Raw genomic sequence first — 27,202 nt, forward strand, 5'->3', positions numbered from 1 at the left:
CCCGTAATTATTTCCCCCATATGAAATCAAAAGGCAAATTACACACTTCCAATGTGTAATGCCGAATCATATATCTTATCATTGCCAAGGGAAATTGGGAATGTGGTGAGCCAATTCAAGGCATAATCCCAAGAGCACACACTCCAAATTCTCTCCTTCTGATAGTAGACAAAGAGATTAAAACTATTTTAAATTTTCCTTATTTATTTCTCCCCTGACCCTTTCAGTTGTTGTATTGTTTATGTTACTTACTTTCCATGAGTGTGTGTATATTCTGTACTTTTAATTGTGTGATACCACTTTGATTCCTTTGTGCTCAGAGAGAATGCATGACATTACTTCAACTTTATTATATTTCCTGAGGGTTGTTTTGTATCCTTATATGTGGTCAATATTGGAGAAAGGTCCACAGGCTGATAGAAAGTATATGTATAGTTCAATGTAGTTTGTTAGGTTCATTTGCCTGACGATGTACCTTAATTCTGCTCCTCCTGTTTTGTTTATTTGCATGTGATCTGTTAGGTGGTCTGAATAGACAATTTAAACAAATCACAAGCACTATTATAACTAATCTGTTGTTTCATATCTATCTGATAATGTATATTTTTAAATTTGAGAAACTTGTGTTTAATATGTGTATATTTAGAACTGTAGTATCTTTTTGTCATTGCAAAGTATGAAATGAATTTCCTTACATCTTCTGGACAGGATGAGTTTGAAATCTATTCTGTCAGCTACATAGACAAACTGAATAGAATTACTACAGGGACATGCTTCTAGTTCGGTTTCACTAGTAAACCTTCTATATCTCTCAGGATGGTAATCTGTTTCTGGCTTAATATATGCCTGTTCAGCTTCACCTAGCAGGTGTTATCAGAAAAATCTGACCTTAGGATTCTGAAATGCACAATATGCACAAACCCTAGAGTTGTTAGGTGGCCGTTTGGGGGATCTCTCCAGGTTATAATCATTCTGGCCTCTTCTCTTCCCTTGGATGCACTCTGTTCTCTTGTCTGTTGGTTCTAAAAGGACTTGGGTCAACTCAAGGACTTCTAGGGGAGGAGCTTTTGTTGTGGGAGTGAGCATGGATCAAGAATGTAACCCCATTCTGCCTGGGCAACTAATCTCCAGAAAAATCTTCTGCAGGCAAAGAACTGGTCCTGTGATAGACTACACTGTTTAACAGGGAGATCTGGTTGCTTTCTCCAGGAAGAAGCACTTGGGTGTTGACTCTCACTTCTCAACCTTCTGTTGTAAGTCACTTCTGAGAAGGGGCACTTTCGTCTAACTCCTCAATGGGACCTACCCTTCAGTGTGGCTGGAGGATCCTATGGTGTTGCAGTTCTGAGGTGGGAGTGGGAACACTCAGACTGACTTGGAGAAGCCTCCTTTCACAGCTGATCTAGATGTGAGGAACAGGTGCTTTTAAAGAAGCATGTGAAAGTATTTCCTGCAGGAGAGACCTCTGCAGGCAAAGATACACAGGACAGGGAAAAGCGAGTTTATGTACTGCCATCACATCCTACCAGTCTCTTATGGGAAAAGGCTTTGCCTCACCTTAGTAACAACAGCATGTAATAAATGAACCTTTTGCTGATTTCTGTCGTGGTTCCGATGTCAAAATGTCAATGAGCACCATGCAGAGCCCAGAGTTAGGCTGTATTAAAGTAGGCCACAGTATCAGTGCTATCAGCAAGGTACCATGGGACAGTAGTAACGCATGTTTGCATGAACCTGGACAGTTTTCACTACAGTCTTCTAAGACATTTTATAAAATTTTATAGTGAGTTCATGGAAGAATAGGCTCAAACATAGACAGGAACATACACACAAACACACGCACACACACACATTTAATTTACTGACATGGTGCATGTTCTTTGTACACCAAAAATAAGGTGAGCATTAATTAAAATATACTAATAATTGAATAAATGGAGGAAGCTGTGTAGAGACTGTGGCTTATAGTTACTTAAAAGGTCCTTTGCAGGCTCTCCTTTTGTTGGTGGGTAAACTTCAAGTGCAATTGGGGTTCGATATTTTCTTTCTCCATAGCACACCGGACTAGGGTGGAAAGTAGGGTTTTCAGCAGGTTTGCAAGTACTGTAACACTGAATGAAATCCTAAGGCTGGAACACTATTAATGTTCTACAAAATTACAGGGCAAGCTAAAGTCAGATATCTACTGTATTTAAGGAAGCAATGAGAGCGAGGTAGATTGATGCCATGTCTAAATTCAGAAATGTTGGAGCCTGAATGTCTCCTGATGGTGTTATTATATCAATGTAACATAACATATGTAACATATGCTCTTTAAAAGTAAAGGCCAGAAGTTCACAGAATAATAGCATTAGCCTTACCATATCCTCCCTTTGGGGATGGGAAAACTAATGTTCTGAAATCATTGACTCTCAGGAATTGTGATTTCATAGAAATTCAATTCTGTTGCAGAATCTCCAGTTGTTGTGGCCCATTGCCAGAAGGGACACCCTAAGCCTATACTCCATCTGACAGAAAGCTCAGAATACAATTCACAGAACTTAACTCCACATTCCCCAGACTTGTTTCTTTTGTCCATTTTTTGTTGATGAAAGGCCAGATTGCCTCACACTACTCTGTCGAAAATCGCCATTCACTCTCCCAAAATTCTTGGGAAGATGGGAAAACATGTCTTCCTATGTATCTGCCAGGCAGGGACTGAGAAAAAGTAGGGCATTGGTTGTTACTACAACCCTGGTGACATCACAGAGGATGCCAAGAACTCTCTAGGACACAATAGAATTTCCAAGAAGGGACATCTGATATCATAGTGAACAGAATTTGCCTCCCTGCTAATAACCTCTCTGTATAGTGCATAAGCTGAGGTGCCCTTTCCAGGAGACTTTCCTAGGGCATAGACACTGAGCAACTCCTGATTCCAAGGCCAAATATTCCTCAAGGCTTGATTATGAAAAGCTTAGTAATTCCTATGCATTTTAATGAATATTTCCCTGCTATTCCTGCCGAAAAATGTCTCAACTCAAATTATCCTCATTCAGCAATATTAGCCATTAAAAATTCCTGAAAAATAACACCAGTTTGAATATGCAGTCAAAAGATTCTCTTGTCTCGTTATATACATGTGCTTGAGATCACATCAAGAAATAGCCTGCAGGGTAGGTTGCGACATGGGTGTGTGTTATGGGAACTCTCATGAAGCCTTGTACTTAGCATTCCACAGTTGCCATAAAATCCATTAGGAGAAAGAGTTGAAATCATTATTGTGCTAGGAACAGTGTGGAGTCCAATTGACAAAGGAAAACTGAAATGTTGGAGCCACCAATAAAGGCACCCTCATGCTGCTTGTTGGATTCTCCTCCTTGCACCAATTTCACCAAAGAACCATTGCTCACAGGCCTCTGTAAGCTCTACCATGAGATTCTATCTGACAGTTTTTATCTTAGGACTTTCACTTGGCATGCCCTCACCTTCTGTAAATTTAACCCCATTCTTCTAGTTTTAAGACCAAACTGGTGATTATCTCTTTACAAGTACGTACTGTTTTGCTCCATATCGCTTCCCTACCATGTCTATTCTGAATCTCCAGCTTCAGCTTGCCTCACGCTATGTTCCTCTGTTTGCCTGGAGTTCTGCCCACATACTTTCTGAGGTAGCTCTTGGCCATAAGATCTTCATTACGTACAATTGGCAGTGAGACAAGACCTGATAGATCTCTCAGCTTGTGTTGAGCTGGTGAGAAGGACAAACATCTACAAAGTAGCAAACCTGATGATGGATCATAAAATGATTAGAAAGAAATCCTGCTATCACTTAGCTCTCTGCCAGTAAAGAACTAACAATTGAAGTTAACACACGATGGTACAAAGAGACGTCACCTCAGCATTTCCTCTATTACAACAGGAAATACCTTTATCTTTACATTGATAAGCTAGATAAAGTAAGATAAATTTTGAGATGCATCACATAAGAATGACAGGCACAATATTCAGTCCATTTCTATTTCGCAAAATTGGAGAAGGTACTTCATTAACTCAATTATATTAGTGTAAAATTTTATACCTGAATCACTTTCTCTCAGTTCTTAAAAATTTTTATCCTTTGTCAATCATAACTTTCATTTATTAACCATAATAACTTCCCTGAATCAAAAAGTACTTTTTTTCATTGTAAACAATTTAAGGGTCTATGTCCTTCATCTTTTTAATTTTATACCACTTTTGTGGACATATTGACATTTTTTATCCTTTTCTTTTTTCATCTTCCACAAGTAGATTATTTTTTCTTTGATATGGAGAAGGATGCAAGGGTGGACTTCAGATATGAGGGGGTGGTGGATATCAATGGAGTTGAACTGCATGATGCGAAATTCACAAAGAACAAATGAGAAGTATAAAAAAATTAAAATGTGCACATTGGAGATAAAGAAGTGAAAGCTTAGCATGGAGAGGTTTGGCAGTGGACTGGGTATTTGTGGGGGTGGAGTGTATTTGGGTGGGGTTCTGGCATGGTAAGAACAGTGTCTGTTCTGGTCCTTCCAGGGAAACTCCTCCCATCCCACCTCTGCCTCTATCTCCACCTCCAACAGCTGAAACTGCCTCCTACTACAGCGGCAGCTTCTGGGCATCTCCCTCTCTGCTCAAGCTCTTCTAAGTGCTCAGGGGTGATACAAGCTTTGAAAAGTCCGGGGCACCAGTCAGGCCATGCACACTCTGTTGTCAAACCCGTAGGGGCTCAGGATTTATGGTGCCAGAGCGGTTGTGGCGGGCATTTTGATGCTGCAGTGGGTTGCCTGTCGAGCCCCTCATTCTGGACCTCCCATGTCCCCCCTGGTCCTGTCAGGTACCTAGTTGTCACATTCCTGTGTGATGGTGACCTTGTTTTCTTTTCTGTGTCTCATGACAAGAAAATTTAACAGTAAACTATCTAGTCTTCAACTCCATTTCAGACCTGAGAAGGAGAAATGTTGCCTGAAGAAACAGGAAATTCAGAGCAAATAGCTTCCAATTCTAAAGAAATGACAGAAATTGTTGGCTACCATGACAGACAGTCAGCAAATATTCTTGTGTCATTGTGGCATCCAGTGTCAATTGAATGGGCCAGGGGCGCTGACAACAATCCTTTGAAGTAGGTCATTTGAAGGACTATCCTCACTTTCTCTCCAAAGCCTGGGACAATAGACTTCCCCATGATCCCCTTCTCCACAGTCTGGACAGCTTTCTGGCAGCAGTGGAGGTAAGTGGGTAGTATTTCACCCCATGGCCACTTTGCCACATTTGAAGGACACGCCAGTTAGGGTTCTTTAGTGCCCATCATTTTCTTCAGAATAGCATGAGGACACTGCCCGGACTTGAGGTCTCTCCCACTGTGAAAAGCCTTTGACTACTAGGACATGTGAAATGGCAGATTCTTCAGATCTCTAAAGAATTAGAGAACCATTTTTTTATATAAAGTCTATCTCAGTGCACAAATGTGGAATTTTTTCAAAGGATTTACTGTTCAATTTGAATACATATACAAGAAGCTAAATAAAGCTTATTTCTGTACCTAACTAAACAAGTACCTAACATCGCTAGAACACTGATTATTTATAGTTGGATAGTACTATTTGCATTCCTTAATTATCCATGGCAGTGTACAGTAGTAATTATATACAATTAGAATTTTACACCGTATTGTGAATAAGATGCATATACTTATATCTTAAACAAGAGTTTAATCATTTATTCAAGTATAATATGAAATTCTATCATCATTCAAATTCCATGTCATCCTAAAGTATTTGGCACTTGGTGTTGCTTCTTAGTATAAAAAAAGATTGAATAATCTATGCTTTTTGTCATGTTAGCCCCTTTCTCCTGCTTCCAAAACCATAGATAGCAGAGAAAAAGGTTTGAGGAGAGAAAGAGCAAGTAAGAAAGATATCCCTGATTCTAATCTCCTTTACTGTTTCCTCACTGACCATGACCAGTAAAAATTGCAACCAACCCCCTGAATGACAATGAACATCTATAACCCACTGCTGACAAATAAGCAGCCACCCATCCTTCCTTTGAGAGTTTGAGTGTCATGTTCATTAAAGTTGTATCCATATGTTTGTGGGGTGACAACAAGTTTGGGGACCTTACAATAATTGGGATATTTTCCAAATCCTGTGAGATCTTGCACTTTCAAATGCTTCCAGGTACTGAATGTGGAGGGATTAACTGAAGTCCTGGCTACATTAACAATTGAAAATATGAACACACATTCACACCTTTTGAGGAAGGTCACACATTATCTACCTTTGAATTTGCTCAAAACTATTCGTCCGTTACTTTTTTATTTAGATTCAGGTATCTTGTTAGTATACAGGCTGAAAGGATATAGATTGTTTGCCAAAACATTGCTAATTGCCTCTAAGCCAGTCACCAATAGAATTCCTCCATCCTTTCAAGTCTCATCAGAGAGGCTCTATTTTGCACACTACTCACAATACTTATGTCACCCATGTGGCAAACTAATAGGGAGTGTTATGATCTGCTTAAATATTTCAAAATTCTCCCTATCCAAAGTCTTACACGGTCCACCAAAAAAAAAAAAAAGAGAGAGAGAGAGATTCCTCACAAGGACAACTCTACTAGTGCTGGTACCAGTTTATATATCAGTCACATTTCTGTTACTGCAAAAAAATACCATGACCAAAAGCATCTCAAGGAATACAGTTTTTCACCTTATGGTAACCAACCCCCAACTACAAAATTATATCGTTGCTAAGTCATAAAGTTAGGTTACTACTCTTTTGAATGGTGATGTAAATATCCTGTATAAAGTATGTCTCTATGTGATTGCCCCAGGAAGTAGTTGGAACCAACGGGTTGAAAATTGCACCTTGTGTGTGGAGGTGGTGGTGGGTTTTTTGTTTTGTTTTGTTTTGTTTCTTAGTTTGGCCTCTTTTTCAAAACCCAGAGGCTGATAAGTACATACACCAATATCTGGGTCTTTTATATAATTCCTATAGACTTTGTGTCTGTTCTCATTGGTTTCTTCTTTACTATTCCCCAAAATGAACTTGAAATTATTAAAGGTGATGCGTTCTGCAGTGATGTACTGTATACTATGTAGTAGTATCTGACTGCCCTGCTCATTTGTGCTTTCATTGGTTGAGATCTTTTTTTCATTCTCTGAAGCCCTTAATCAGAATTAGGACGGGATGGATTTAAGCATGTAGATGATTCTGGTAGGATTTGATATAACAATATTAATCCTACTGATGCATGAAAATGAGAAGTGTTTTCATTTTCTGGTTTGTTCAATTTTTTGTTATTTTTTTTAATATTTTCATTGTAACATGTCTTCACTTTCTTAGATTTATTACAAGATTTTTAAAGCTATTCTGAATGTGTTTGTTTTCTTGGTATGTTTGTTGATATTTATTGTTGGTATTCAGGAAATTTATTGATTTTAATGTGATTTCAGTGAGTGGGTCCATGGGCTATAAGAATTTTCTAGTGGAACCGTAGTGTTCTTTACATATGGATCATATCACCTGCAAATGAGAATACTCTGACTGCTTTCCGTCATATGGATATGCCTTTACATATTTCTGTTTTCATATTGTTTGGAGAAGACTTCACATACTACTTGGATTAGATGAAAAGATTGAACATCTGTGACATATTCCTTATCTTAGGGAAATGCATTAAGATTTTCTCCAGTTAGGATGCTGTTGGCCTTGTATATTGTCTTTATAATGTTAAGGTATATCTTCTCCATATCCCAGATTCTCCAGGACTATTTCGTGTATCACTGTGAGAATTTGCCAAAGAAATTGTCTGCCTCTAGTGCAATGATCATGTGTTTCCTGTTCTTGATTTCATGTTGAGTATTGTTTATTCATTTGTATTTGTTGAAACATTCTTGCTCTCTGGAGGGAAGCCAACTTGATCATGCTACCATGTCTGAATTTTATTTGCCAGGATCTTATTGAGAAATTTTTCACTTAAGTGTTCCTTCCAATCTCTGTTTTCTAGGCTTCGAAGAGACACCATGAGCAAGGGAACTTTTCGAAGAAAGAGTTTATTGGGGCTTATTGTTTCAAGGATCATGAGTCTGTGATCAGTATGTGGGGGTACATGGCAGCAGGTAGGCCACCATGTTTCTAGAGAACTAGCTGAGATCTTACATCTTATCTGCAAGTTGGACACAGAGAAAGTGAGAGTTAAGTATAAATGGTATGGAATTTGGGAACCTCAAAGCCCAATCCCATAAAATCTTACAAAAAAAAAAAAAAACAAACAAACTTATCTTCTACTTCTTCCCGCACATTTCCTCTAATCAGCAACAAATATTCATACATGTGAGTTTATGGGAGCCACTATCATTCAAAAGAACACATTCTACTCCCAATTGTCCATAGGATCTTAAACATATCGTAATGAAAAATGCACTTAGCTCGCTGTCCAAAAGCCCTAAAGTCTTTCACAGTCCACACAGTTTATCCAAAGAGCTTCAAAAACTGTAGGCAGTCCCTTAATTATTCCCTCTATGAAATCAAATGGCCAATTACACACATCCAATGTGTAATGCCAAATCATATATGTTATCATTGCAAAGGGAAGTTGGGAAGGTGGCAAGCCAATTCAAGGCATAATCCCAATAGCGCACACTCCACATTCTCTACCTCTGACAGAAGACGAAGAGATTATATGGGTTCACTCCTTTGACTTTGGTGATTGTAACATAATTCATAAACATTTATTGTATCATATAGATCTGTGGATGGTGGTTGTGTTTTCAATGTCACTCATTTCTAGGAAGTTTAATATTTCCTTATTTTTTTCTCACCTGATCCTTCAGTAGTGTATTGTATATGTTACTTACTTTCCATGAGTATTTGTATTTTCTGTACTTTTAATTGTGTGATACCAGTTTGATTCCTTTGGGCTCAGATAGAATGCACATCATTCCTTCAACTTTCTTATATTTTCTGAGGCTTATTTTTTTCCTAATCTGTGGTCAATTTTGGAGTAATGTCCACAGGCTGATAGAAAATATATGTATAGTTCACTGTAGTTTGTTAGTTCCATTTGCCTGATCATGTCACTTAATTCTGCTTCTCCTATTTTGTTTATTTGCATATGATCTCTTAAGTTGTCAGAATGGAGAAGTAAAACAAATCACAACCACTATTATAACTAATCTGTAGTTTCACTATTATAACTAACTGTAGCTATCTGATAACATATATTTTTAAATTTGGGAAGCCTTTGTTAATATGTATATATTTAGAATTGTAGTATGTTTTAGTAATTGCAAAGTATGAAGTGAAGATCCTTATGTCTTCTGGACAGGATGAGTTTGAAATCTATTCTGTCAACTAGATAGAGAAACTGCATAGGATTGCTAAAGGGACATGGTTCTTTGTTCTGTTTCCCTAGTATACCCTCTATATCTCTCATGATGGCAATCCTGTTTCAGGCGAAATATAAGATTGTTTACTAGGGAATTGAGGTTATTGATATGTAAATATTATTTAAACTTCTGTGTTAACTATTGTCATTTTGTTAATTTTTAAGATTTTGTAGGCTACTTTTGATTGAATGTCCTAGTGGTGTAAATTTTTTTCCTGTGTCCTCTGGTATTTTATCCTTCCCTGCAAATAAAGTATTCCTATTAGGATCCTCTATAGAGCTGGCTACTGGTTATACGTAGTTTTAATTTATTTATAATATCACATAATCAGCACAGTATCTGGGTAGCTGCATGTTTTGCATAGAATTATGTCTAATTTCCAAATAATGACTCTGAACTCTTTCTTACAATGCAGCATCTTGGCTGCTCTTTGTGCCACTTGGACAGCCCTCAGGACCAGGCTTTCCTCTGTCTTAACTCATGGCTGCTGTCCTCCTTCCTCCCTCCTCACCATCACATCCATTCTTCCTTTCTTCTTTGGCAGCTTCTTCTTCCTTCTTCCCTCCAAGTGATCCTCTCTAGCAAAGCCCTCAAAAACTCACCTCCACCATCTCTCTGCTGTGTTTCTTTATAATCACAATTAACTGGGAGCAGAGTCACTTTTTTGGGAGGTTTAACCAGTCTTAACATTCTACCAATTAGCTTTAAAATACAAGGAGAATTAGGTCAGTCCCCTACAGGGTTTTCTTTTCTTTTCTTTTTTTTTTTTTTTTTTGTTTTTGGTTGGTTTAATTTTTCCTTTACCTTTTTACTTTTTATTTGATTTTTGGCTATCTCTTATTAATTGTTTATTTTATTTATTTACATTTCCAATGTTGTTCCTCTCTCCAAAATCCCCTAATGAAGCCTATCATCACATTTCTGCTCAGCTTTCCCTATATAACAGTGCTCCCCAACTCACACATATCCATTCCCACCTCACACCTCTAGGATCTCCATTTGGTGGGGCAACAGGCCTAGCATAGTCAAGGTCCTACAACCACATTGATACAAAATAAATCAATCCTCTCATACACAGTACCTAGGACAATAGACCCATACTTGTATACATGTTGGCTGGCAGTTAAATCCCTAGGAGCTGTGGGTTTGGTCACAGAGGGTCTGGTTAGATATTAAAGACCAATGATTGCTGCTTTCTCTTCTTTTTCTGGTTATAGAGGAAATTATGTTTGTGTGCGTCTCTTTCTTGAAATTATTGTGAGATGATTAATTTCTTGGATTTTCTTGGGTAAAATTTAGTTCGTTGTCTTGTAGTTTAACTCCTATTATCCTATGTTGTGCTTTCTTAGAGAAAAATATTGATTAAATTTGGTTTTGTCATGTAATATCTTGGTTTCTTCATTTATGGTGATTGTGAATTACACAGTGTATAGGAGCTTGGGTCTGCATTACATCTGCCCAAGATTTTCTGGCTATTAGAGTCTCTATTGAGAACTCTGGTGTAATTCAAATAGGTCTGAATTCATTTGGTACTGGATATTTGTACTACCCCCTTTAATGTTCTTTCTTGGATCTTTGAATTTAGTGTTTTAATTTTTATGTGAAGGGAGGAATTTTTCTGGTACAATTAATTTGGCGTTCTGTAGGCTTTTTGAATTTTTTTGGCCATTGTAATTCGCTCCTATATCTATTATCCTTAGGTTTGGCCTTAAATTGTGTCCTGAAATTCATGGATATTTTGGATTCAATACACCATACATTTTCATCTGAGATGGATTCTTTTGCTTTGTGTGGTGACCTCCTTGACCCCAATTCTTCCATTTATTATCCCGCTGGATAATGAGACATGGTCAGGAATGATGACCTCTTACCATAAACTATATGAAAATAGGGAGGTGAATTAGTGTGTCAAGTATCAGTAGTCTCCTGGATAGGTTTCCTTCCTGGTTGGCCATATACAACATTTTCAAAAGCCCATGATTTGTGTTCCCTGGGATTCCTACGATGATGCAATCAGACATAACAGAGAAAGACCAGAATACACATGAGGGAACTTGATTTATATAATAGAGACAACATTTGAAAGTTAGGTTACAAAATATCTGATCACACTGTGATCTCAAAGAATGTATTATTTAATGAAAAACTATTTTGTGTTATAGCATCGCCAGGGCACAGACATTTATGCAAGAGCGATTAGTTTCCTGTTAACATGGACTTTATTACTGTATGGCTCACCTATCACACACCTTTCTTGCAAAGGTAAAAAGTGCCCTTAGGTCCAGAGCAGATCAAGGCAGGACTTGAAAGGAAATGAAGGTAGCTAAGGCAATGGAAAGTCTTTGAGTTGAAGGATTTTTAGGAAAGTGTTCAGAGGGAACAAGAATACCCTTCTTCTGGGAGGTCAGTGAATTAGGAAGGACAGTTGGGAGCTTTACTTGACGTCAGCATCTGAGTCCAGGAACTTCATTGGTAAAATTAATGTCTGGAATTTTGTGTTGTAAAACAGCACATTGGCTCTGCAGCGTTTGGCAAGGTCCATGGACAGAGAGATCACACCAGCTGGGAACAATCTGACAAGAAATCAGGTTTCCTTTAGTCACCTGAGAGGTCCTCAAGGAGAGAGGAATGGATGGGTAGCACTTTAATAGAAGGCTTTATGATCTCATTTAGTGCTACTCAAATGTCTTAAGTATAGATGCAGAAAAAGAAAAACTAAATGACTTCACAGGAATTAGCTCAATTCTGAACATGATTATTTCACATTGGCAGTTTATACTTGATTCGTCTTTTTAAATTTAAACAAGTGGATAGGGTGTAAATTCGAGGTAGCATTACAGTCACAGAACATTTATGCCATCTTTAAGGTGCCCAGCATTGAACCCCACGTGGCTGAAGATTCTACTTTTAAATGCATCACCAGAGAAAATTTCCAATTAACCATGCCAGGGAGTCGCTGATCAGTGTGTATGCTCTGTCCATCTCCACAACAACCCAATTCAGCAGAAACACCTCCATTTTTCAGGTGAAGAAACCACAGCTCAGAGCCAATGGTCATCAGATCCCTCAGTCTCACTGGCTGTCAGTTAGACCCACATCCTTCTCTGTGAAGGGAAGCATTGGGCCTGATGTGGGCAGTGCAAGCTGACTCTCCTGAGAAGATCAATGCTATTCTTGAACCTGGGAGAACTGAAGACAAGATGAGCACACAGACTCCTGGGATAGATTCTGCCTCTGGGTCCTAGGATGGGACACAGTATCCCTTGCCATGTGCCTCTCCTCATCTGAGGAGTCTGTTCCCATGTGTCAGCTTCTATGGCAGTGGGTCTCAACACTCCTAGTGCTGCAACTCTGTAATACAGCTCTTCATGCTGTGGTGACCCCAACCATAAAATTGTTTCATTGCTACTTCATAATAAATATTGCTGTTCTTATACGTCATAATATGCAATGTATCTATTATCAAGGTATCTGATATGCAATCTATGTGAGAGGTTGTGCCTCACAGGTTGATAAACATTGCTTTATACAATTTATTTTTAAAAGAAAGGCCTTCATATAAGGAGGACCTGAGGCAGTCCTAAGTGCAGAGACACCGTGAAGTAGTGACAAGTTTTAGCAGGCTCAAGGCTGCTTGCATTATCGACATCAGAGCTTTCTGGCTAAAGGCACAATGTGAAATCACGGTCCCCATTACTTTTCTTACCTCAATTTTCTCCGTTACGTCTGTCTGCTTGGACATGTTTGTCCAGGAAGCTAGTCCCTGTAGTCTCTGATAAAGGCAGAATGCTAAAGGCAGGAATGGTTTCCCTCTTTCAGCCCACAGTCACTTGTATAGAAGTAAGTTCAAATCCCCCGTGGGTAACTGTGTGTCTCTCACATAGTGGATGAGAATTGAAATATCTGTTTGAGTTGACAAAAACCAACTCCAACTTCAGATTTAGAGCTGACCAACAATTACTTTCAGGAGAATGAATAAGCTGGCCAGGCCTGGATACTCAGGTCCTCTCCCTGCCAGGATAATCCCACCCACAGTAGACTTCAGCTTCACCTAGCAGGTGTTACAGAAAAGTCTGTCCTTAAGATTCTGAAACCACAATATGCACAAACCCTATAGTTGTTAGGTGGCCGATTTGGGGGATTTCTCCAGGTTATAATAATTCTGCCCTCTTCCCTCCCCTTGGATGCACTCTGTTCTCTCTTGTCTGTTGGTCCTAGAAGGACCTGAGTCAACTCATGGGCTTCTAGGGGAGGAACTTTTGTTGTAGGAGTGAACATGGATCAAGAATGCAACCCCATTCTGACTGGGCAACTAAGCTCCAGAAAATTTCCCCAGGCAAAGACTTGGGTCCTGTGATAGACTACACTGTTTAACAGGGAGATCTGGTTGCTTTCTCCAGGAAGAAGCACTTGGGGGTTGAGTATCACTTCTCAACCTTCTGTTTTAAGTCACTTCTCAGAAGAGACACTTTGTTCTAACTCCTCCATGGGACCTACCCTTCAGTGTGGCTGGAGGATCCTATGGTGTTAGAGCTCTGAGCTGGGAGTAGGAGCACTAAGACTGACTTGGAGAAGCCTATTTTCAAGTTTATCTAGATGTGAGGAACAGGTGCTTTTAAAGAAGCATGTGAAAGTTTTTCCTGCAGGAAAGCCCACTCTCCTGGCAAAGTCAGGGAGGACAGGGAAAAGGGAGTTCATTTGCTGCCATCACAACCTACCAGACTTTCTATGGGGTGAAGTATTCCCTCACCTTGGTAACAAGAGCATGTAATAAATGAAGTTTTGCCACTCTCTGTAGTGGAGCCGATGTCAAAATCTCACTGAGAATCATGCATAGCCTGGATTTAGGCTGTATTAATGTAGGCAACAATTTCAGTGTTATCTGCAAGGTACCATGGGATAGTAGTAACCCAAGTCTGCATGTACCTTGACAGTTTTCACTGTAGCCTTCTAATTCATTTTATAAAATTTTATAGTGAGTTCATGGAAGAACAGGCTCAAACATAGACATGAACAATCACAGACACCCACATACACACACACACACACACACACACACACACACACACACGCCCATACTTTACTGACATGGTGCATAATTTTTGCACACCACAAATATGGTGAGCATTAATGAAAATACACTTATTATTAAATCAATGGAGGAAGCTGTGGTGAAGCTGGGGCTTAGAGTTACTTAAAAGGTCGGTCCTATGAAGGCTCTTCTTTTGCTGGAGGCTAAACTTCAATGCAATTGGGGTTCCCTATTTTCTTTTTGCATAGCACATAGGACTAGGGTGGAAACCAGGGTTTTCAGCATGTTTGGCAAGTACTGTAACATTGAATTAAATCCTTAGGCTGGAACAGTATTGGTGTTACACAAAATTACAGGGCAAGCTGGATGAAGACACCGAGCTGACAGTGTGGACATCTTAAGATTTGTACTGGACAGTGACAGACTTTTCTGAAGACTGGAAATGTTTACAATGTCAGAGAGAATGGAAGGCCCCTCAGACTACAATTTACTCTAAGAACAGTTTATTCAAGTAAGGGATAACTTGAACTATTGTCTCCTGTCACAGATGTCAGTAGAAATTATGCAAATATTGTATGCCAGTGGTAGCATTTGCAAGACAAAGCACACCTTGTCTTGAAGGCTAATAAATTAGGAATATGTATAGCAAGACTCAAGCTCTTCCAGGTCCTTTCATAGTAACTGAGAACCTCAAATACAGTGGCAATGTGAAAGTGTGGTGGATATCTAGTTACCACTAGCTTCTGTTTTGATACAGACGACCCTTTCTGTGGCATGGTCAGCTTCTAATGAATGACTAGAGGACCTATGCTTGAGAATAAACAAACAATAAATTGCTTCTCTAGATGCTGAGCTCTTAAAAGCCTTGGTGTCACAGCAACTGTTTGTGGACATTCTGGATCATTCCTTCTGAACTTTAACTTTCTGAGTAACTCAGACTCTGAGTAAGTCAGTTCAATTCCATAAATTGGAAATCAGTCACCTGGAAAAAAATGCTTTTACAACAGGAACCCAGATTTGCCATGGAAAAAGGGCAGCTTGAACTGGCCCACCTAGGTTCTGGGTTTGCACAGGCTTGCTATCCAAAGGTAATATGTGTTCCCAGCTGTAGGCTGCATTCACTATGGTTTCTCTTGAGGTTCCGTCCTAAACTGCTTAGATTAAGATAGTTTTCGTAATATCTATCAAAATAATTCATTATGTGCAGCAGGCCTACAGGAAGATAGTTTCCATTCTGTATTTTATAAATGTGCATAGTAGATATGGTCATCATTGATACTAGGTGAAGGATCTGCTCTAATATGGAAACTAAGTGATGCTGGAGGAACATCCTGAATCCTCAATGATCAGTGGGGCCACCTGAGCCCTGTATGGATGCCTGGTAGCCTAACACATTGAGCCTGCACAGCTCAGTAAGAATACACATTTCCTGAGATCTCTCTGTTTAATTTGAGGTACCCTGTCCACCTAAGGGAGCACATGCCCTGGAAAGACAAAAGCCACCTGCAGGATCTGTGGTGATGACTCACAGGTTAGAACCTGCAGGATCTGTGGTGATGACTCACAGGTTAGAACCTCTGCTGCTCTCTCAGAAGAAGCACATCGCTCCCAACAATCATCTACATCAGGGAATGTGATTCCTTCTTTTGGACTATGAGGGAAATTCACCCAGGACAGGCCACAGACATACAGTAGAGAAAAAGACCCATTGACATAAATGATCATTATACGCCTAATCCACAACAATAAAAACACAGCATATGCATGGTCTAGGACAACAGCATTTATCAAAACCTTTTTCCCAACATGACTTTGGAGGTCATTATCTGTGGGGGTATATTGACAGTGTATTGCAAGAAAGACTGAAGCATATGGTTCTCCATTAGCATTACTTCCATATACCTTTGGAAATGTCAATTTTTCTACAGCTCTACAAATATGAATGTATATTAGTCAAAATGTGCTACACAGGATCAATAATGAACGTGTGTTGTAGACTGTTTTATTAAGATTAGCAGAAAACATGACCGCATGGATAAAGTATGGCAGTGATCACATCATAAAATGTGCATCAAGGAAAAGAACACATTATCCACACAAAACACACTATCACTCTAGGTAACCATTGGTGGCTTTGAATTTACTATTTAGCCCAGGAACTCTGGACCATGCAGAATCTATCTTTAGCTGTCAGTTCTACGAGCACAAGAGGGGACAGGACACTTGAATAAGCAAGATGGTCTCAAGAGTCAAGAGTTACAAATCAAGTTTTATTCATAAGGAATACAATTTAAAACAAAAATGATTAAAATGAATATTAATATAAATATCTAAAAGTATTTTCAGATGTGAAAAATATTAACAAGAACATATAACTATGAAATAACAAAAAAAATTCATTTAAGATCATAACAAAAATATTTCTAAACAGCATATTCTTAGTGAACATTTAGAAGCACAGTTATATTGCTGTTTCTCCTCTAGCAGGCAAAATGGCAATGCAGTTCCCAAGTAGTCTCTCAAGTGGTGTTATCCTAAACAGAAAGAGAATAAGATATCAATCAGTCAGACTGGCTTAGTGAAAGATAAATTTAGTGTTTCTTAGCAAAAAATGAATTAAACTATGAGGGAGAGTATTCATCCAAAAATGGTTGTTATTATTCAGGATGGCGGTCAGCAGGGGAATCCTGAGAAAGCAACCTATTCTTCAGGAGGCTCTCTTCCTGCTGTGTGTCCCATTCCAGCTCTTTTGCAATTTCTGAGACCAGGGAGAGGAAGGCAGTTATTCAGAAACTGATGTGTTGGGGACTTGCATGCCAGCTGTCAGGTTGCTGCCTTCTACCCACTCAGCTCTATTTTAGGTCACCATTGATGTGTTAACTGATAACATTGCTGGTGTGTCTGTGGGAAGGGCAAAGTCTACAGCAACCATGACAGTAATGTGGGCTGCCCATCTGGGCCTCAGACTTTAACCAGTGCAAACCAAAAACAGGGCAATGGGAAGAGACCTCATTGGGTTGCAGGATGAAAGGAGAAATCAACCTGTCACCAAGATTAAAGCCAATGACAAAGAATAATTTGCCATTTGCACTCAGTTCTTATCCCTGAAAGGTGCTTCCCAACTTGGAGGTCACATGACCACAGAATATCATTTATCACAGGAACAAAACTTGTTCAAAGCGTACATCGCATCCATTCTATCACAGGGACATGCAGTAATATGATAGGTTATTCATTTGTCACCATTTCCAGACTGCAGCTTCAAAAAGAGCACCAAAGCATAGTTGTTCATAAGTCAGTTCCTGAAAAGTGGTTGTCTTCCCAGAATACTCGTGCACAGACAGAGGAATGAACATTCCATTGCATGAGGTGGTTGTATTGTTGGAGTGTACATTATTAAGGTGGTAGGGAAAGCAAACATGTATCAAATTGGCAAATGGAATCAGATAATTTTAGGCTGACACAGCTGCTTGTCCCTACCAGGTGTTGCTTGGTCTGGAGGTTGCTGGTTTTCTCCTGTTCGTCTTTATCTTTCTTGTTCAAATCAAACAAAAATTTCTGTAGCAGCGGTGCAGAATCAAGCTGTTCTGCTTTGCTCTCCTTTCTGAATGGGAACAACTTCTTCTGCATACATATCTTGTCCATATGGATCCGGCTGGGCAGGTTCCTGGAAACACACACTTCATAGTTAGATCCTGCACACTCTTCCTCCCATTCCTACTCCCAAGTCCCACATACTCGCTCTGGACCCAGATACCAGTGAAAACTTCATAGAATACATCTTGATACACACAAGGCTGCTGCACAAACATCAAACAGCCAATACAGGGAAGACTAAATTGTTTCTGTGACCCAAGTACCAAAAAGCGTTCATTTCTCTCCAAAACAACAGGGGATGTACATCTATCCATGGAAGCAAAAGGCATGGGGGCAACATTAATAAATAGTGGGCAAATACCCTCAAAGGAGGTCAGTAGAATTAAGGGAAGTTCATGTTATCCATGTGGTCCACACACTGAGTTTTGTTAAACCTGGTGTGACCGCAGAGGCCCAGTTCAGCCTATTATCCATTTGGTGAGCTGAATAAGTACTGGTCTACCTAGAGCCTTCTGAAGATGCCTAGACACTCTGAGTATGAGTAACAGTCTCCTGTGAACCTAAAAACTGAGTCCAGAAGGCCCAGAACACAGTGATGTTTAAAGAGCACAAAACATGGAGCCAGAGCTGCTAGACCTCCAATCAGAAGAAAGGATGGCACCTGTGGGCAAAGCAGAGTTAATGGCCTCTCTGACCAGTGCTCACCGATAGAAGTTAATTTCCTTCTGGAGCTCCTGAAATTTCTCACAATGCTCGATGTTCCTCATCTCTAAGTTGTGCAGTAATGACATGACCTCCCTCTCCTTTATCTTCAATTTTTCATAAAATGGATTTGACCTGACATAGCGGCAGGCCCTAGGAGAGTAAAACCCAATGAATATCTGTGTTTAGTAATATATGAACTCAGGCTGGGTCTTCTAGTACCCCAGCCCTGGGAGGACAATTTCTGAGTTCTACATATTGGGAGCTTCTTCAGCTTCAGAAACTTGTGATTCTGGTCCCAGGACTCCATAAGCTCGGCATCGAGATAAAGGGTTCCCAGGTTCCCTTTCTTCACTCAGAAGGGCTGGATCTTCAGTCAAGCTAGTTATGCTAACTAGGGCCTAGGCCACAGCTCTCCCACATCCAAGACCTAGAAAACTGTGATTTCAATTTTCCTGTTTTGACAACAGGAATTCTACATCCTGAATAATTAACATTGTAGAGACACACAATTCACACAATTATGGCGTTGAGACCATAAATCGCCACAAAATTATAATCTGCCCAAGTGGCACAAATATACAGACAAATGTGACCACATTGGCAAAGAAGTGTGTAGTTGAAAGAGGGGCTCACAAAACAAAGTGCTCAGATCACCATGAAATTGTTATACATGAATATACTCAGGAAAAAACATAGACCCCTAGATTCCAAGTGTGGGGGGGAAATATAAACATATAAAAATTGCGCATATGCATGTAGGTGTGTACACACAGAGACACAGAAACTGGGACACACACACAGGAAAAGAAAAGTAAACAGTAAGAGAATGAAAAAGGGAGCGAAATATGCAAACGGAGAACACAATCAGAATCAGAAAAAATGCATGCCACATTATTGGCTCAGAGGTAAACAAAAAAGAAGGAAAAGCCCTGTGTCTCTGGCCATCTAGTCAAACATTGAGATGAACAATTTGGGATCTGTCACCTCAGGCTACTGCAACAAGAGTCCTCACTCAGTCACCTTCCTAGCACACACCCAAACTCACAGCACCTAGAACCTTGCAAAGCTACCACCTGTCAAGGGCTTTCCAAATGCACACTGGGAACTCATGCTCCAGTAACGTTATCCCTGAATCCTCACTAAGGCCACAAGTTCAGATTTTCAGCTGGAGGCAGCAGATGAGACCATTTCCCATCTCACTCCTGACCAAGGGTCAGGTTCTGAATCTCCTCTATATCAGAAATGAGGTTTAGGACAAGTTCTTTGGGAGGCACAGCTTTCTAGACCCCTACACCTTAATAGAATAAGATGTAGGTGACACTGCAGGTCCATGAATGACACAAGGCAGTTTGGAGCAATGCATACCTGTTGTTCCTGTATCTCTCTGTCACATAAGTCAGGAGATCTCTTAGCTCATTTCTCTCCTCAGTAGCTGACTGCAGCTGTCTAATCAGTCTCTGTTCTTCTGTGTTCTCCGTGTTGGCCTCCTTGTTGATTACCACAGGGCCAGGGGATGATGTCAGTCTCCCATCATCTGTAGGTAGAAGAACACAAGTGAACATTTTTGGGGAAACTGATGAGTGTGCATAGACCATGGCAAGCCCCAAACAGGAGGAGAGCATGTGTAGACCACAGTGTCACCACAAAGAGTTTGTTGTTGCCTAAGAGACCTCCTCAGTGGAAGTCAACTCTCCCAGCACTCTATAGAGACCAAGAGATGTCAGATGCCGGGTGTTCCCTATGCCTGCCAACCATACTCAAGTACCACAGAGATGGTTTCTACAGGATTGTTATCAAGTTAACAGGGTACAACTTTCTTTCAGGACCCTCACCGCTGTATTTTCAGAAGTCAGATGATAAATTCAACCTCCAAAAGATTTGAGTGATTGGAGATACTCAGATGTCCTGCACTGATACTCTAGGCCACACCATTTGGAATTTAAAAGCATTGCGGGGGATGTCATGGTCAACGGACTTATCAATTCCCCTAACTGAAACACCAAATGCCACAGAAGTGCCAATTGGTTACAGGCTGAATCTTGTTCTACCTGCTACAAATAGTTTTAGTACTGTAAAAAAATGTTTGTAACACACAAACTCTAATTTATAATACTAAGGATGTCCCATCTCTGCCAATTAGAAAAAGTCAGAGGAGTTCTAAGAACATAAGGCCAGAAGCATAATTCTCTCCCTGATACTAAAGACAGAGATCTACTTTATTTAAAGAAGCAATGAGAGTGAAGTAGATTGATGCCCTGTCTATATTCAATAAAGTTGGACACTCAGTGTCTCCTGATCGTGTTATTATATCAATGTAACGTATCATATGCACGTTAAATGTGAAGGCCAGAAGTTCACAGAATAATAGCATTGGCCTTACCATATCCTCCCTTTGGGGATGGGCAAACTAATGTTCTGAAATCCTTGACTTTTAGGAATTGTGATCTTCATGGAAATTCAATTCCTTTGCAGATACTCCAGTTGTTCTGGCCTATTGCTAGACAGGTCAGCATAAGCCTATTCTCCCTCTGACAGAAAGCACAACATACAATTCACAGAACTTACTCAGCATTCCCCAGGCCAGCTTTCGTTGTCCATCTTTTATTTTTGATGACAGGCGAGATTCCCTCACTCCAGTCTGTCCAAAATCGGCGTTCACTCTCCCAAAATTCTTGCGAAGCCGGGAAAACATGTCTTCCTGTGTATCTGCCAGGCAGGGACTGAGAAAACGTAGGGCACTGGTGGTTACTACAACACTGGTGACATCACAGAGGATGCCAAGGACTCTCTAGGACACAATAGAATGTCCAAGAAGGTCCCTGATGTCATGGTGAACAGACATTGCCTCCCTGCTAATAATCTCCCTGTACAGTGCATAAGCTGAGGTGCCCTTTCCTGGAGACCTTCCCAGGGCATAGCCACTGAGCAACTCCTGCTTGCAAGACCAATTTTTCGTCAAGGCTTGATTATAAAAACCTGAGTAATTCCTATGCATTTTAATGAATTTTTCCCTCTAAATCCTGCCCAAAAATATCTCATCTTAAGTCAAATTATCCTTACTCATCAATATCAGCCATTAAAAATTTCTGAGAAATAATAGCAGTTTGAATAAGCAGTCAGAAGGTTCTCCTGTCTCCTTATGTACACGTGCTTGAAATCACATCAAGAAATAGCCTGTAGGTTAGGTTGCGACATGGGTGTGTGTTATGGGAACACTCATGAAGCCTTGTCCTTAGCTTAGCATTCGACAGTTGCCACAAAATTCCTTAGGAGAAAGAGGTGAAATCATTATGTTGTTAGGAACAGTGTGGAGTCCAATTGCCAAAGGAAAGTGAAATGTAGGAGCCACCAATGGAGGCACCCTCATGCTGCTTGGGGGTTCTCCTCTTTTTACTAATGTCACCAAAGGAGCATTGCTCACAGGCCTCTGTAAGCTCTACCATGAGATTCTGTCTGACAGTTTGTGTCTTCGGCCTTTCACAGGGCATGCACTATCTTCTCTAAATTTAACCCCATTCTTCTAGTTTTGAGACCCAACCGGTGATTATCTCTTACCCCCTATGCCCTGTTTTGGTCCATATCACTTCCCTCCCATGTTTATTCTGAAGCTCCAGCTTCAGCTTTCCTCACCCTATGTTCCTCTGTAAGCCTGGAGTTCTGCCCACATACTTTCTGCAGCATATCTTGGCCTTCAGATCTTTATTATGTGCAATCGGCAGTTAGACAACACCTAAGAGATCTCTCAGTTTGTGTTGAGCTGGTGAGAAGGACAAACATCTACAAAATAGCAAACTTGATGATGGACCATAGAAATGACAAGACAGTAATCCTGCCAGCACTTAGCCCTCTGCCAGTAAAGAACTAACAATTGAAAGTTGACACACCTTAGTACAAAGGGAGCTCACCTCATCATTTCCCCTTTTACACCAAAAAAAAAAAAAAAACTTTATCTTTAACACTGATCAGCTAGATAAAATTAGAAAATTTATAGGATGCATCAGATAATAATGGCTGTCACAACATTTAGTCCATTTGTATTTGGCAAAATTGGAGAAGGTACTTCATGAACTAAATTATATTAGTGTAAAATTTTGTAACTGAATCATTTTCTCTCACTTTTAAGCTTTTTTATTCTCTATTTATCATAGCTTGCACTTATTAGCCAAAACAACTCTCCTGAAATGAAAAACAATTTTTTTAATTTTAAATAATTTAAGGGTTTATGTCCTTCATCTTTATAATTTTACACCTCTTTTGTGGACATATTGCCATTTTTTTTCTTTTTTCAACTTCCACAAGTAGATTATTTTTTTCTCTGATATGGAGAAGGATGCAAGGGTGGACTTCAGATATGAGGTGATGGTGGATATCAACGGAGTTGAGCTGCATGATGCGAAATTCACAGAGAACAAACAATGAGTTTAAAAAAACTAAAATGAGAGCAGTGGGGATGAAGAAATGAATGCTTAGTATGGAAATGTTCGGCAGTAGACTCTGCATTTGTGGCGTGGGCTGGGTTTGGGTGGGGTTCTGGAGTAGTCAGAATGTTGTCTGTTCTGATCCTTCCAGGGAAACTCCTCCCTCTTCTCTCATCCTTCCTCTGCCTCTACCTCCACCTCCAACTGCCATAACTGCCTCCTACTACAGCAGCAGCTTCTGGGCATCTGCCTTTCTGCTCAAGCAGAAGTGCTCGGGGGTGATACAAGCTTTGAAAAGTCCAGGGGAGCAGTCAGGCCATGCACACTCTGTTGTCAAACCCGTAGGGGCTCAGGATTTATGGTGCCAGAGCGGTTGTGGCGGGCATTTTGATGCTGCAGTGGGTTGTCTGTCGAGCCCCTCATTCTGGACCTCACATGTCCCCCCTGGTCCTGTCAGGTTCCTAGTTGTCACATTCCTGTGTGATGGTGAACTCGTTTTCTTTTCTGAGTCTCACAACAAGAAAAGGTTAAGAGTAAACTATCTAATCATCTCCATCTGAGACCTGAGAAGGAGAAATGTTGCCTGAAGAAACAGGAAATTCAGAGCTAATAGCTTCCAATTCTAAACAAATGACAGAAATTGTTGGCTACCAGACAGACAGTCAGCAAATTTTTCCATGTCATTGTGTCATCTACCCTCAGATGAACATGTCAGGGCCCCTGACAATATCCTTTGAAGTAGGTCACTTGAAGGACTATCCTCTTTTTTTTCTGCAAAGCCTGGGACAATAGACTTCCCCATCATCCACTTCTCCACAGTCTGGACAACTTTCTGGCAGCAGTGGAGGTAAGTGGTTGGTATTTCACCCCATGGCCACTTTGCCACATTTGAAGGGAACTCCAGTTAGGGTTCTTTAGTTCCCATCATCTTCTTCAGACACACTGGGGACACTGCCAGGAGTTGAGGTCTCTCCCACTGTGAAAAGCCTTTAACTATTTGGACATCAGAAATGGCAGATTCTTCAGAGCTCTAAAGGATTTGAGAACCACCTTTTTATGTAAAGTCTTCCTCAGTGGACAAACGTGGCTTTTTTTCAAGGGATTTACTTTCTCTATACCTTTGAATACACATAAAAGAAGCTAAATAAAGCTCATTTCTGTACCAAATGAACTAGTACCTAACATCACTAGAACACTGATTATTTATAGTTGGATAGTACTATTTGCATTCCTTAATTATCCATGGCAGTGTACAGTAGTAATTTTATACAATTAGAATTATACACCACATTGTGAATAAGATGCAGATACTTATATCTGAAACAAGATTTCAATCATTTATGCAAATACAATTTTAAATTCGAAATCCATGACATCCTGAAATATTTGAGACTTGGTGTTGCTTTCTAGTACAAAAAGAGATTGAATAACCTATGCTTTTTTATCATTTTAGCCCCTTTCTCCTCCTTCCCCAAACTTCTAGATAGGAGAGTAAAGGGTTGAGGAGGGAAAGAGAAAATAAGTTAGACATCCCTGATTCTAATCTCCTTTACTCTTTCCTCACTGACCATGACTAGTAAAAACTAGCAACCAACCCACTAAATGACAATAAAAATCTATGACCCACTGCAGACAAATAATCAGCTACACATCCTTCTTTTGAGAATGAGGGTGTCATGTTCTCTAAAGTTGTATCCCTATGAGTGTGGGGTGACAACAAGTTTTGGGGACCTTACAATAATTGGGATATTTTCCAAATCCTGTGAGATCTTGCAGTTTCATATGCTTCCAAGTCCTGAATGTGGAGGGATTAACTGAAGTCCTGGCTACATTAACAATTGAAAATACAAACACACATTCATACAATTTGAGGAAGGTCACACAATATCTACCTCTTGCAGTTTGCTCAAAACAATTGTTCAGTTACTTTTTTATTTAGCTTCAGGTATCTTCTTAGTATACAGGCAGAAACGAGACAGATCGTTTGCTAAAATAATGTTAATAGCTTCTAAGCCAGTCACGAATAGAGTCCCTGCAATCCTTTGAAGTCTCATTAGAGAGGCTCTATTTTGCACACTACTCACAATTCTTATGTCTCCCGTGTAGCAAACTAAAATGGACTGTTATGATCTGCTTACATATTTCAAAAGTTGTCCCAATCCAAAGTATTCCACCCTCCTCCAAAAAACACGAGATTCCTCACAAAAACAAGTCCACTCCCTCAGATACCAGTTTATATATCAGTCACATTTCTGTTACTTCAAAAAAATACCATGACCAAAAGCATGTCAAGGAATACAGTGTTTCACGGTGTGGTAGCCAACCCCCAACTACAAAATTATTTCATTGTTAAGTCATAAATGTAAGGTTACTACTCTCTTGAATGGTAATGTAAATATCCTGTATAAAGTATGTCTCCTATGTGATTGCCCCAGGAAGTAGTTGCAACCAACTGGTTGAAAACTGCACCTTATGTGTGGAGGTGGTGGTTGTGGGTTTTTTGTTTTCTTTTGTTTTTACTTTGGCCTCTTTGTCAAAACCGAGATGCTGATGAGAACATACACCAATATCTGCGTCCTTTATTTTCTTCCTTTAGACATTGTGTTTGTTCTGATTTTATCAATAGGCTGGGTTTCTTTTTTATTATTCCCCAAAATGAACTTGAAATTATTAAAGATGATGCGTCCTGCAGTGTTTTACTGTCTTACTATTTGCCAGTGACTGACAGCCCTTCATTTATGCTTTCCTTGGTTGAGATCTTTTTTTCATTCCCATGAAGCCCTGCATCACAATTAGGACGGGATGGATTTAAACTTGCAGACGATTCTGGTAGGAATTCGATAAAAAATATCAGTCACATTGATACATGAAAACGAGAGGTGTCTTCATTTTCTTCTTTCTTCAGTTTTTTCTTATTTTTCTTAATGTGTTCTTCGTAGCAAGTCTTCAGTTCCTTAGATTTATTACAAAATTTTTAAGGCTAGTCTGAATGGGTTTCTTTTCTTGGTATGTTTGTTGATATTTATTGTTGGTATACAGGAATTTTATTGACTTTAAAGTGATTTTAGTGAGTGGGTCTATGAGCTGTAGGAGTTTTCTAGTGGAAACATCGTGCTGTTTATATATGGATCATATCACCTGCAAATCAGAAAATTCTGACTGCTTTCCATATGGACATGGCCTTTCCATCTTTCTATTTTCTGTTTTGGATAAGAATTCACATACTACTTGGATTAGATGAAAAGATTGAACACCTGTGACTTATTACTGATCTTAGGGAAATGCATTAAGATGTTCTCCAGTTAGGATGCTGTTGGCCTTGTATATTTTCTTCATAATGTTAATGTATATCTTCTCCATATCCCAGATTCTCCAGGACTATTTCATGTATCACTGTGAGATTTTGCCAAAGAAATTGTCTGCCTCTAGTCAATGATCATGCGTTTCTTGTTCTTGGTTTCATGTGGTGTATTGTTTATTCATTTGTATTTGTTGAAATATTCTTGCCCCTCTGTAGTCAAGCCATCTTGATCATGGTACCTGATATGGTATATGTCTGAATTTTATTTGCCTGTATTTTATTGAGAAATTTTTCAGTTAAGTATTCCTTCCAATCTTTGTTTTATAGGCTGTGAAGAGACACCATGTCCAAGGGAACTTATAGAAGAAAGAATATATTGTTGCTTACAGTTTCAAGGATTCTGAGCTATGACTATTATGCTGAGGTACATGGCAGCAGGTAGATCACCATGTTTCTAGAGAACTAGCTGAGAGCTTACATCTTATCTGCAAGTTGGAGACAGAGAAAGTGAGCGTTAAGTATAAATGGTATTGAATTTGGAAACCTCCAAGCCCAATCCCATAATACTCCTCCAACCAATACATATCTTATAATTCTTCCCGCACATTTCCTCTCACAAGAAACAAACATTCATACATGTGAGTTTATATGGGCCATTATCATTCAATTCACCATATCCTACTCACAATTATCCATAGGATTTTAAACATATCAAAATAAAAATGCATTTCCCACATCCTTCAAAAATCCTTGTAGTGT

The 27,202-nt window shown here is 39.6% G+C and overlaps 1 protein-coding gene across 1 annotated transcript in view; it reads right to left on the reverse strand.

Moving 5' to 3' along the window:
• LOC134480136 (disks large homolog 5-like) overlaps positions 1-21,416 on the reverse strand; it is a 323,827-nt gene extending 302,411 nt beyond the window's left edge. The window contains 1 exon segment of the mRNA NM_001430180.1: positions 21,290-21,416. Within this exon segment, the coding sequence (NP_001417109.1) occupies positions 21,290-21,416 (127 nt within the window).
• Between the last annotated feature and the right edge of the window lie 5,786 nt (positions 21,417-27,202).

This window comes from Rattus norvegicus, chromosome 8, assembly GCF_021556685.1.
Source record: "Rattus norvegicus strain SHRSP/BbbUtx chromosome 8, alternate assembly SHRSP_T2T, whole genome shotgun sequence".
Classification (NCBI taxonomy): Eukaryota; Metazoa; Chordata; class Mammalia; order Rodentia; family Muridae; genus Rattus; species Rattus norvegicus.